This window comes from Hemicordylus capensis, chromosome 2 (assembly GCF_027244095.1).
Source record: "Hemicordylus capensis ecotype Gifberg chromosome 2, rHemCap1.1.pri, whole genome shotgun sequence".
Lineage (NCBI taxonomy): Eukaryota > Metazoa > Chordata > Lepidosauria > Squamata > Cordylidae > Hemicordylus > Hemicordylus capensis.
Genome location: NC_069658.1, coordinates 141855033 through 141868457, shown reverse-complemented (window position 1 = coordinate 141868457; position 13425 = coordinate 141855033). Strand labels below are relative to the sequence as shown.

Here is a 13425-nt window from a genome sequence, read left to right as displayed (position 1 = left end):
TACAATGATTTCTTAGTCTGGCGGGGACTGGTTTTGGCCCTGGCAGAACTTGGCTGTCTGCTCCTGTTGCAAATTCCTCTGTCTAGTGTGGCAAACTAATGTATTCTCCTCCCTCCTGGTGTCAAAGTAAGCACTAGAAAGGTGAATGCACATATACCCCATCATGAGCCAACAGTCATTACAAGACAAAGGCTGGCAGGAATCATTCACTGGTTTATAGACTCCCTCCACCCCGCCACCTTCTTCTTCCCCTATTTTGCTAGTGGCTATTTGGGCAGGTGATCCTCTAGGACAGGCCTGCTCAACTTCGGCCCTCCTGCAGATGTTGGCCTACAATTCCCAGAATTCCTGGCTATTGGCTGCTGTGGCTGAGAATTATGGGAGTTGTAGTCCAAAAACAGCTGGGGGGCCTAAGTTGAGCAGGCCTGCTCTAGGACAAAGTCATGCCTTTTAAAAAGCATGAGATGAGATAGAGAAAATGACACTTGGAATCCTCACATAAATCCTGACTGTTGTTCTAAGTCTTTAACAGAGATGGCGCATGTTTTCAGATTTTGATCAACAACCATGTCTAGATGTTCCTTTTAACAGGGATTTCCAGATATTGTTGACTACAAGTCCCATCATTCCTGCTTGGATAGGGGCGCAATTTCAGTGCTTGCCCTGGGCGCTATTTTCCTAGATACGCCTCTGCTGCCAGATAAGCAGTGGGGGGACAATATTATAACATTGTCCCCAGAAGAATACTCACAATTTAAGCAGTGGCAAACTCAAAGAGCAGCTCTGCAAATGCTGCAGGTCGCCACACAGGTCACACCGGCAAGGGATGAGATCAGAGATGCTTCAGTACAGACTACTATGCAGCAGCAAACAACTACTACAATCCGGGATGCAGCAATACAAACGAATTTCATGCAACCTCCAATAATACCGCCGCTTCACTTCCAGGTGACAGCATCCATTCAGACACAGATACAAATGGAGCGTGCCACAGCCCACACCATGGCAACACAAACAGTGACAATACCTCAAAGCATGGCAACACAGACGATGCTAGAAGGAAATTCAGACATGTCTAGAGGGGACAGGAGGAAGTCCTAATTGGAAAGAGAAGACGGGTCTCATCTGGTCACACCAGATGCACAGCAGGAAGCAGTCAGGATGCAGAAAAGAACAAGCAAAGACATACTACCACAGCATGCAACCACCCGTGCAGTAGTCCGTGAGGACTCCTCAGAAGAAGACGATAATTATGCTACTGATTCTACTGTAGAAGAATCTAGTAAACATATCCCAGAGCCAAGCCAAAATGTAGCAGCGACTCCATCCATATCACCAACGAAAGAGATGAAATCCTGTCACCAACAAATAGCAGAAATGGCTGAGGTGCTAGGTTTAGATCTAAAACAGAAAACTACAGACCTAGATGACCCAGTATACCATTTCATAAAGAAAGCAGCAGGTTTGAGACTGGTATACTTATAAGTAATTACTAGTATATTAGTAATTACTGATATATTACTGATATTACTAATTACTAATATGGTATAATACCAGGAATTACTAAAGCGGCAAAATCAGTTTGGGAAATTATCCGAACTTCTAGGCCAACATTTAAAAAACCTGGAAACTCTGTATAGAATACAAGAAGAAGAAAATGAATATTTTATGAAGAATCCAGTGCCAAACTCATTAGTAATAGACTGTGCATCTGCCATCAAAGGTGCCAAATGCCATACAACTCCCGCGGATAAGGAGGGACGAAAACTAGATGTTTTAGGCTGAAGAACCTCTGCGACAGCAGGCCTAACTATTAAAAACTGCCAACTACATTGCATGTTTATCGAAATATACCTATTCCTTATGGGAGTCTTTGTATGAGGAACACACCAATTTATCACTGGAGGATTTTCAAAAAAAAGTTTAAAAATACTTTCACAAAGACTATTACTGCTACACATCAGCAGTTAAGCAATGCTAAGCATCTCGTGGAATCAGAGTCATGAACACTAATGTCAGCAGTAATGATCAGACGGTATGCTTGGCTACTAACTTACAGCATGGCATGCGGGACCACATAGAAGCTCTGCTATTTGATGGAAAAGGACTATTTTGTGAGGAGACAGACTCCTCAATGGAGAAATGGAAAAAGTGCAAGAATACAGTGCTTTCACAATGCCCACACCAAAATCTGCCAATGCTAGATTTCAGCCGTATCAGCGGAGACAAAATACGTATGGTAAGACTGAACAGAGACTTCAGAAAGCCTTTTCAAAGGTACAGTCAAAAGCCCTATGTAACAAGAAACAAAGACAATCAGCCAAACCGTAATAAAGTGACTCAACAAGGACAGTACTAAAAAGAGTGTTATCATAGCTTGCGGCTCCCACCTCCTCTAGGGAAACTTATCATTCACCCAATGTTTATGACTGTCGTGGAATCACTATCCAGATAAACAGGTTGCTTACCTGTAACAGATGATCTGGTAGTGATCCCATGACATTCATAAAACCCGCCCAGCTGTCCCCACTGCAGAGCGCAAGCACGGTGGGGGTGGGGAGGAAGAAGAGTCGGCCAACAAGAAACTGAAACAAGGACGCCCAACCGCCAATATAAATGGACGCTGAGCATGCACAACAGGCAGTAGGGGGCGTCTTGAGGAGCTAACGAATTTTACCCGAAGTTATCTGTGCAGGCGCAGAGCTCAATGTTTATGAATGTCGTGGGATCACTACCAGAACATGTTACAGGTAAGCAACCTATAAGCAACCTGTTGTTTTTTTTCACCATTAAAGCCCTAAATGGCTTGGGACTAAGTTACCTGAGAGAATGCCTTGTCCCATATGTCTCGATTTGGACTTTAAGATCTTCTTTCGAGGCCTAGCTCCAAATACTCCTGGTGTAGTGAGGCAGGTGGCTACTAGGGACCTTTTCAGTGGTTGCACCCTGTTTATGGAAGAGACTCCCCAGTGAGGTTTGCCTGGCTTCATCACTTTGTTCTTTTAGATGCCAGGTAAAGACTTTTTTGTTCTCTCAGGCCTTTAAGATTTTGATTTTAAAAATTTATTTTTAAAACTGATTTTTTTTACAAATTTTTAAATTGTTTTGTATTGTATTTCATGGTGTTCTTGTTTGTTTTTGGTGTGTTGTGATTTCATGTGTTATATATTTTTACCCGACGTGTTAATGCTGTGTTTGTGAGCCACTCAGAGAACAATTTGTTATGGGTCAGCTAATAAATACAGTTTTTAATAATATTATTATTAGCATTAGTAGTAGTAGTAGTAAGTAGTACAAACAAAAAGCATTAAGAAGGCACAAAGGTGGGGGAGGGGCGCAGTCGGGTGAAATAACATGATAGAATGCTGTTTTACCTCTCACCCATAATACACAGGCACTCCCGTGATTATGCAATTTTGAAAGACTGATTTATGAATAGAGCATTATCTATTTGAAGTAAGTGCAAATTTCATCTTTAACCAGCTTTGAGCAGTATATAGCTGAGAATTTGCTGTTTTTGCTCTTTGTAATTTGAGAGTGCAGTTTGAGAGTATTGTGTTTCTGCACCAACACAAGCTGGATCAAAGATACCACCTTGCCTGTCTGGGTTTCTTTGCTTGTGGCTGTTTCATATATCCTGAAAATTATACTATTTTGCAATATCTATGACTTTTAGGTGGAAGACTTAAGAGTTGCATCACCTGCTACAGTTAGCCGATGTGGAATGGTATATATTGACCCTGAAGAACTGAAGTGGATCCCCTATGTGAAGACATGGATGGCAGGCCTTGAAGAAGAAAAAGTAGGTTTTACAAAGCACTTTTAACCAAAAAACAAAAAGTTAAACACAAGGGTTTTTGGGTTTTTTTAAAAAGACAGAAAATACATTTGCTTGGATTCAAGGGTAGCCTTCTGTTAGCAGAAAGTCTCTTCGACTTATGGAAGGGCTGTTTCTGACTCAGTAGAAGAGTGCTGGGTGAAAAACGTGACCCAAAATCTAGAAGAGTTCTTCCATTTGCTCAGGTTCTTGTGCAAGACTGTACAAATTTTCAAACCCTCTTTTATCACCCACTTTTTATCACCCTCTGTTTATGTGCTACTGCCTCTATCTTCTTTATTCTCCATATTTCTTATTTTGCAGTGCAACTCCCAGTACACTATGGCTCTGCACTGCGGGAGGTTTTGCGCTAGCACTTGTACAAGAGTTCATGAAACAAGACTGAGACATTTGCACTACTTAGATATTATTAAAGCAACTTGATTGATTGCCAGGAAGTCTAAGACCAACAAATGGAAGTACTTTTTCACACAATGAATAATCAACTTGTGGAATTCTCTGTCACAAGATGTGGTGACAACGAACAACCCGGATGGCTTTAAGAGGGGTTTGGATAACTTCATGGAGGAGAGGTCTATCATTGACTACTAGTCGGAGGGCTATAGGCCACCTTCAGGCTCAAGGCAGGATGCCTCTGAGTACCAGTTGCAGGGGAGTAACAGCAGGAGGGAGGGCATGCCCTCAACTCCTGCCTGTAGGCTTCCAGCGACATCTGGTGGGCCACTGTGTAAAACAGGATGCTGGACTAGATGGGCCTTGGGCCTGATCCAGCAGGGCTGTTCTTATGTTAACTTATGGGTACTCAAAGAATATTTAAACACAAGCATCAGAGTGAAATATTAAAGTGGGCTTTAATCTGTAGCCTCTCATACTCACAAAAGGGCTCCACAGAAGCAAGCGGGGGGGACCTCCATCAAGTAGTGTGTGTGTGTGTGCGCGCTCAGTGCTCTTAATCTGAATGTATACAGCCTTAATGGATTTAGTGCTGCCAATTGTGATACAGCCAATCACCTTTTAAATGGGGGCATGAGGGGGAAACAGAGGATGACAACCTAATTATGTAATTAGGAATATTTAAATTATTGATATATGTACTAGCCCATTTTCTGGGATTCATCACATACTAGGGTGACCAAAATCCAGGTCAAGGCGAAGCAGGTTAAGTGAGTGGGCTATGCAGGAACAAGTAAGGACTTCCCTCTCTCCTTTTGCAGTGTTCTGATTTGACAATGTCTTCCACAGCAGGCCATTGGATAGGACACAAAAGTGGTGAGGCAAGAATGGTGGGCTCTGCAGTGTGTGTGTGTGTGTGTGTGTGCGTGTAAACATGCACACACACATAAATGGAGGTATATAGATTGTATATGTCAAAGGTGTTTTCACTCCTTCTTGTGAGTTGTGCAAAATTTTCAGTGGGCGAAGAAAACAATAACTGTACAAATATCTGCTTTCATTTTAGCTCAATGAGGAAACAAAAACATATTTGTTTGAACTGTTTTGTCGTTATGTTGAAGATGGTCTAAAATATGTTAACAAAAAGTGTTCGCAAGCTATAACACAAGTGGACATCAGTAAAGTTACTGCACTCTGTTGTTTACTGGAATCATTGCTTCTTGGAAAAGGAGGGCCCAGTATGAAATTGGTACAAATATTTTATTTACTCTGAGATTACAATAAATTGTGCTTTCTGTTTGGAAGATATGAGGGAAAGGCTCAAGATCCTTTATATATGATGGGACCTGACAGACTTGAAAACAACGTTAAGCGCAGGAGGATATAGCACATCTCTAAATTGCATTCTTCCTTATAAGATCAAACTGGATGTAAATGCAGATGTGTGCTAAAGAGATGTACTCCACACTGGAAGCATCTCTCTTTCTTTAAAAACAGCTGTGGGGATGCAATTCTGGTCTGGAGGATGGTTTTTTTAGGGAGGGGGAATTTAGCTTTTTCCTTGCACCATTTTCCTGACCAAAACCTCTCCCATAAAGCAGCAGTAGCTACTTTGGGGGTATTTAGTGGGGAAATGACACAAGGGGAAAAAGATAATCCACCACCCCTCCTTGCTGCAGTTAGAATCACCTTTGCTGAAGTTGTCTTTTGGAAAAGAACAATGCTTCTTGTTTAGAACAAGCCTTTGCATGCACAGGTAGTTTGACTCATAGCTTACTCTTTCTCTGTGGGCATTCCAGACAAACCATTTAACACACAATGACACGTACATTTATTACTTATTCATTGCAAACAATCGAGATATTTGAAGTCGTCAAGTCACAATCTATTGTCATTGGAGGAAATAAAATTCTTCTCCCTGATTAGGTTATTTATAGGCTGGTTATTTATTGCATTTATATTTTTAATTAGTTTTCTATATACCAATGTGACTTCCAGTTCATCTTTCAACATAGTTATACTGTAACATTTATATTTGCTCTCATATAAATATTTTCTTCATATTTTACCATAATAATCCTTTAGTTTCATTACTCAAACTAATCCCCCAACTGTTATTTTTACATTTCAAGCCCCATTGAGAAATCCAAATTTACATTGTATTTCCTGTACCACAAAGAGGGTTTCCAGTCTTCTAGAAAACTTCCTAAATGGCCATCTCTTACTAATACAGTAAATTTAGGAATTTCTGTTTTCTTTCGGGATTTCTTCATTGATTATGCCCAACAGAAAGGGTTCAGTTCTCTTGTGACATACATTTGAGAATCTTTTTAAATTCATCATAAGTCATATCCTAAGGCCTCTTTACTTCTCTGCAGGACTGCCACATGTGATAAAAGGACCCCTCACTTTCTTTACATCTCCAACACTTATTAAATTAAAGCTAATTTCTTAGGTATTAAATTCCATACATCAATTTTATCAAATTTTCTTTTACATTATAGCATTCTGTGAATTTGAGATCTTTCTTCCACCGCTTCTCCCAAACCTCTAGATTAATATTATAACCTACTTCCTATACCCACTTTACCATTATTAATGTTACCACTTCATCTCTTATTTCTTCACACAATTAGGCTGGTTATTTATTTATTTTAATCCCATCACATGGCTCCAGAAAGCACTCAGGATGCTAATTAAAAAAAAATAAAATCAAACAAGCACATAATAAAAATATGTGGATAGTTAAAATAATTTAAAATAATCTTTCTCTTTAACCAGTAGCACAAGGGCCAGTATCTGGCTGCACCTGCAAGTTGTTCCAAGCAGCAGCGTGCTGCCCAGCACTCCCTACGGTGGGGGGTTGGCTCCACCACTCACCTGACCTCCAACAGAGGATCAGCTCTGTGGACGCCAGGGGAGTGGCAGAGCTGACCCCCACCACAGGGAGTGCTGGGGGGCACGCTGCTGCTCAGAACAGCTTGCAGGTACAGCCGGAGCAGAGGTAAGCACCTACTAATTTAAGCTTAAAGGTGCCTCTCGCTGCCCCCCCCCCCCGGCGATGCCTGCACCAGCTGCTACTGGTCTGACCTCAAATAGCAGTGGCATTTGTCTGCAATGGTAAGACTTCACCTGATTATCTCAGTACATGGGGCATTACTGCACTGTGTACACAATGATCAAAGGGACCTATCTGATACAGCCGTAGCAACAGAGTTCTCCTCTCCTATGTGTTAATTTGTGATTTATTTATTTTTAGTGCAGTTCATCTGGTTTGGTTATTTTTGTTTAAGTTTTAAAAGCAGTAATTCTTCCTCTCTTCACTACCACACTATTTCAGGAACCTTGACTTTAAAAAAACCAACCCTTTTTGCCAACCTTTTGCTATTTCTGCTTGTTTCTGATGACAATGGCAGCACTGTTTTTGCCTGCCATTCCCTCCCCCCCCCGCCTCGCCACAGAATGAATCTTTAAGCAATGCTATGTTGTGGGGGGAAGCCAGTGGAAAGTCTGCCTTTCCATCCTGAAAATTGCCCCAGCCCTGAAAAATTTGCCAAAATGTCCCTCTGTTTGCTGCCCTATTGGGCAGGGGGGTGGGGATGTTGTCTCAGCTCTGAGTGGTATGCCCTTTACCAGGAAGTCTCAACAACTTCAAAATTGCTACTCCAAAATTGTAGCATGATGTCACATATGTTTCTTAATTTAATTTTGCTTTATTTTATTTTTCCTTTGTACACAGGAACAATCAAGGTTAAACTCTCTCATATGCCAGACTTTTGTTTTCTGCTATTTGTGGTCAGTGGGTGGAAACTTAACTGAGAACTATTGGGATGCTTTTGATACATTTGTAAGGCAGCAATTTGAGGACAATCCAGATGCTAAGGTATAAAGAATGTTTCCTTATTAACATATTTTCAGTTACAGTATTTGTTGAAACAGTTGGTCAGGATTACAGTGTAACAAGGGACAACAGGAATATTTTTTTTCTTCCATTCCAGGCTACACAGAGCTACCTTCACATGTGTTCCTGGACTGAGATATGCCCCAGGCAATTTGTGTTTTAATGACAATTGATATCTAAAAAAATTGATTCTTTGTAAAGCCTATCTAAACCACTATACTTTGTAACATACAAACCCTAACTCTTATCCTAGTTATGACAGAGTGGCTGTTGTTCTTCAGTGGTGCAGGAAATATACTCTCTTCTTTTTTTATTATGCAAATTCCATTACTGCCTTAGCCTTGAAAACAGGTTCCAGAGTTGAACCCCAACTGAGATTAAGCCCTATTGTTAAAATAAATACCTAGAAATCTTGGTGACTTCTGTTGCACCACAAAATGAGCAATTTGTCTCTGACACAGAATGTGCAATCTAGTGCTGAATTCTTAGAGGCTCTCATATCAAAAGCAAGGCCTAGGTCTTGATTAGGGATGTGCAGACTGGCTCACCAGACCAGCTCAGGATTCTAGATTTAAAAAATAATAATAATAACACCATGCACACTGGCCATTTGCATGCCCAGGTGCCTGGGACCCTAAAGGCGTGGCAGCCTTCAAAATGGCCACAGTGATTAGGCAGAGGACCAGAAAGTCCTGTAAACAGGACAAAATGGCCCTTAAAAGACTGGAGGAGGCTGGCAAAGGGAATGGGGACCACTGGAGACCCCCTACCGCAGCAGCTCCCTCCAGAGGCTGTTGGACCGGGTGGTAAGGTTAAAATTCTAAATTCTAGGGACTCCCCTTTTCGAGCCAGGCCCAAACTGGTTCAGCCTTGAACTGAACTGGGGCCCGGCTCTACGTGCACAGAACTGAACCCCGTTCAGTTCGGGTCCAATTCTATTCAAACTGAATTGGGCTTCCCGGTTCCGTGCCCACTCGTAGTCTTGATGGTTGTGGAGAAAGACCTGGGAATGTATTGATAGCAGAAACCATCTGTCAAACCTTTGTAAAGATACCTGTTGCCTCATTTTGCCATATGTCTCAGCCATTCTTTCCATTCCTTGACAAAAATTCTGTGTTCTATATTATAAATTTCTAATATCACTGAAGATTGTTTCATCTTTCTAGCTTCCACAGTCTGGTGATTTGTGGAGTGTTTTCATTGATTTTGATACAAAACGACTGGATCCTTGGGAGCGAATTGTACCTACATTTAAATACAACAGTAAAATACCATTTTTTGAAATGCTTGTTCCTACCACTGATACAGTGCGCTATGGCTTTCTAATGGAAAAATTGCTAGCTGTCAGACATTCTGTGTTGTTCACTGGAATAACAGGAGTTGGCAAGGTAAGAATACTTTGGTTGCACAACAAAATAGATTATTTGGTTAAAACCAAATTCACCAAGAGTTGTTAGAAATTAACTTTAGGGGAAATTATTAAGGCTTAAAAAAAAAAAAAGAATATAATGCTAGGGATTCCTAGAGAAGTGAAAGATAGGAAAACAGTTGTGAATAATGGGGGCATGCTTTTTCAGGAAAGGAAGTTAATTATTTATTTGGCAATCTTCCTCATAAATGTGTGTCCCTAATCTGCTGATAAGAGTGAAAAAGGGCCCTAGAACATTACCTGATTAATGTTCTAGAAGAGAAGGCTGTCAAAATGACAAAATTTTTGTTATCGAGTCTAGAAGTGATCATTAAAATCCCCATCAAGCTAACTGAATTAGCAGCTTAATGTTGGTAAAATTCTGTGTGCATAAATTCAAAATAATGTGAAACTTAAAGGAACAATTTAAACTCTTAAACCAGTAAAAATCTAAGTTTCTCAGTGCACAGCTCAATGGAGAATTGCTTCTTAGATAGTAGTGGAGCTTCAAAATGTAGTACTGGAAAATATTTATTTATTTATTTACTTATTATTAATTTCATTTTTCTCTCCTTTAAAGTCTGTAGTTGCCAGGGCACTGTTAAACCGAATACAAGATGAAGCTGGCTATGTTCCTGTTTACCTAAATTTCTCTGCTCAGACATCATCTGCACGGACACAGGAGATTATCGAGTCTAAATTAGAAAAAAAAAGGAAAAATATTTTAGGTAAAGAGGTTTACTGTTACTGGTGTTTGTATTACACTAATTGCATACAGTTTTGTGTAGCCTGTAATTAATATTTTCCTTCATTTATGTTGCTGATTAAGGTAGCATTCCACAGTATTTGCTCAGCTAGCAGAAGGCAGACTTTCCCCCAAAAGCCTATGGGTTTTCCTCCAGAATGGTGGGGAAGATTAATAGAGATTCTCCCAGGGCTTGGAGATGAGGCTGCCTGGATAATGGTACCTGGAACCATCAAGAAAAAAAACTGAGTTATGCAGTTATTAATTTGAATCAAAGGGGGCAAGTAGATTATATTTGAATGTAGTTTGTCCAGTTTTACACTGGGGGGCAGCATTGATTTGAAAAACCTAATATCTGTTTTAATATAATGAAAAATAGATAATGAATAATGAATATATAATGAATAATTATTTGATCCCCAAACTTTTGATTTATTATGAGCACATTTGATCCATTCTCCTCACCGTACCCTGTGTACACTGCTCCATGTGCAAGCGGTATCTGCCACTTACACACACGCCCCGTTGCAGCACCCCGATTGTCCCTGATAGTAGTTAAATAATACATTTATTCATTTTAAAATTGCTTCACTTGGAGGTATAGCTAATTAAGTGCCTTGTCAAAGAACACAGTCACATCAGATCTACTGAACATCAAATTAAGTTGTTGGGATTACTAGAGTTTCTGATGAAAATTACCTAAAAAAGAATTTGAGTCAAAATTTGGGGCTCCAGTAAAGGAAAATAAGCTTTATGTGACTGCAGGCACCAAATTTCATGTGCCTCTGGGGATAGGCCATTCTAATAAGTGCACTGCCCCTTTGTGGCGCATTAAATTAGATGTAGCATTGCAGTGCCTGTGCTATAGAACATGGTCTTTTCCAGAACAGATGAACAGGGTATTTGGTATTTTCTCTATCAGACAGATGTAACGTGTCAGAGACCCCTAAGTTTCAGAATGACTATGTTTTAAATGTCATGTTGAATGTAGAGAGATGCAATGGAAGGAAGGAAGGAAGGAAAAATAGAAGTGCAGTTTGTGTGAACACAGGTTCCCCTGAAAGATACAGTGGTGTAGTAAGGATCCTTCAGTAAAATATGCAGTAGATACAGAAAATGAAGTAACTGGTATTTTTGAATGCCTTCTTGTCACACACATTGTTTTTGTTGTAGTTTTTTTTCATTATGTCCCACTGATAACCAATGTTCTGTTGGTTTATTCTAAAATTTATTTGGTGGCCAAGAATTCCCAGGTTTAATTCCACAGAATTGCAAAACAAAGCTGAGACAGGTTTAAACTTGGAAATATCTTGGAAATACCGGTATAGGAAGCAGTTTTAAATTCTTCGCCATGGTCTCTGTCTTTTACACAAATGAGTTTTGTGCATGCGTAGAGGCCACATTGGATACTTTTTGCTACAGGTCTCCTGTTTTTTGGTGGGAACCCCACCCCCAGCCACTATATGCAGCTGCGCCACTCCTCATCCCCTCAGTCTTCATTGTCCATGCGTCAGTCGACATCGTTGGATCTTCTGGCTGCAAGTAGAGAGAAAATCTTTGTTGTTTATGTTCTCTTTACTTTTTCCCTCTCCTTTTTACCCTTTCTTCTTGTTAAGTTTAATTTATTAACTTTAATTTATTCACATAGTTTCATTTTAGCTTGGTGGTTTAGATTTTTTGGGCTTTCCCATCCTACCCCCTCTTTCCTGGGAGGACTTTGATCTGACTCCCGTCAAATGGTGAGCAGAACAACTTTCAAAAAATGTAGCAGCTGTGGGAACGAATTACCATTGACAGACACCCACAGCCGATGTCTTTTGGCGGGGGGTGAGGTCCACGTTGTAGAAACTTGTCCCCACTGCCACAAGTTTAATAAGCAGGCCTGCAAGAAAGACAGCCACCAAAATGTCAAGCGATGTGGCCGTGGGACCTTAAGGCTTGAGTATTGATTTGGCTACTCCATATTCACTTCACTCGCTCTCGGTACCGACAGCTTCAGTACCTAAAACTACTGTGGTGTTGATGTCCTGTGAACCGTTGACTGTCTCAGCGTGGACATCATCAACCATCGGGGTCTGTTGTTCAGCCATTGGCACTGACAAGCCCTCGGCCTTTGACTCCAACTGCCTCAAAGAAAAAGAAGGTATCTCATTTACAACTTTCCTTGCCCGCAGGACAGCACCTTGTGCGCATACCCAAGAAAAAGCCACAGGTTACTACCGAGGCTGATGCCACTCCTGCACCTAAAAAGAAGAAGAGGCAAGAAGGTGTTGAGGCACACCCGGTACTACTTTATACTTTGGGCCTGGGCACTTCAAAGCAAACCATCTTGAAACCGATGGCCTCTCTGACTTGAACCATCTCTGTGACCCCAGCATCTCCAGAATATAGGCCTACCTGGTCCCACTCTGCGGACCAAGAGAATCATCTGGAACCGACCTATCTGCTGTCAGATACAAGTGACTATGCCCTGGAGGATAGAGAAGTAACTCCTCCGCCTGTTTGACCCCCTCGACTCTCACCAACTTGGGATCATGTGGATCTTCGTTGGGACTGAGCGGACTCCTCCGACAGGCATCACATAAGTGACTGGGACTATTATGCATTCCATTACATAGACAGACACAAGGAATGTTTGCCTAGAGACTCTCTGTATTCTCATGGCCGGAAGAAACTCATCCGTCATTGGGATCATGATCACTGGGACTATTCCTACCGCCATTTGGACTATGATTGTTATCATTTGAGCTTCAGCTCAGATCGGTACAGGAATGATGCTCTATACCGAGACGAGTAGTACAACTAGGGCCACATGAGAGATATGGGAACTTCCATCGGAGCCATTTCTGATCCCAGTCTTGGCACCGTGTTCGAAGCACCTATCGCTTTGCATGTCCGAAACAACAGACATCTCCCAAATGTCATGTGACTATGTCTACCAGCTGAACACCTACAGAAAAGACACCGACCCCAGTAGTTATGGCCATGACTACTGTTACCGAGTCAGTACTGCCATCGGTACCAACAGGTTCTCAACCTTCTTCTGCCCATGAAGAGGTTGACCTTGAAGAATCATCCCACTTGGGTTCGAGCAAGGCAGAAGATTTGGCACACAAGGAACCACACTGTCCGAATTCAGA

General features: G+C 41.2%; 1 protein-coding gene across 8 annotated transcripts in view; it reads left to right on the top strand.

Moving 5' to 3' along the window:
* Positions 1–13425, top strand: part of DNAH6 (dynein axonemal heavy chain 6) — a 353767-nt gene that overhangs the window by 145277 nt on the left and 195065 nt on the right. For all 8 annotated transcript variants that reach the window (XR_008315406.1, XR_008315407.1, XM_053291993.1 and 5 more), the window contains 5 exons: positions 3677–3802; positions 5298–5480; positions 7971–8114; positions 9299–9520; positions 10121–10268. Coding sequence is in view for 6 of the 8 variants with exons in the window: in XM_053291993.1 (XP_053147968.1) it covers positions 3677–3802; positions 5298–5480; positions 7971–8114; positions 9299–9520; positions 10121–10268 (823 nt within the window). In the remaining 2 variants the exon portion in view is untranslated. The remainder of the gene's footprint in view (positions 1–3676; positions 3803–5297; positions 5481–7970; positions 8115–9298; positions 9521–10120; positions 10269–13425) is intronic.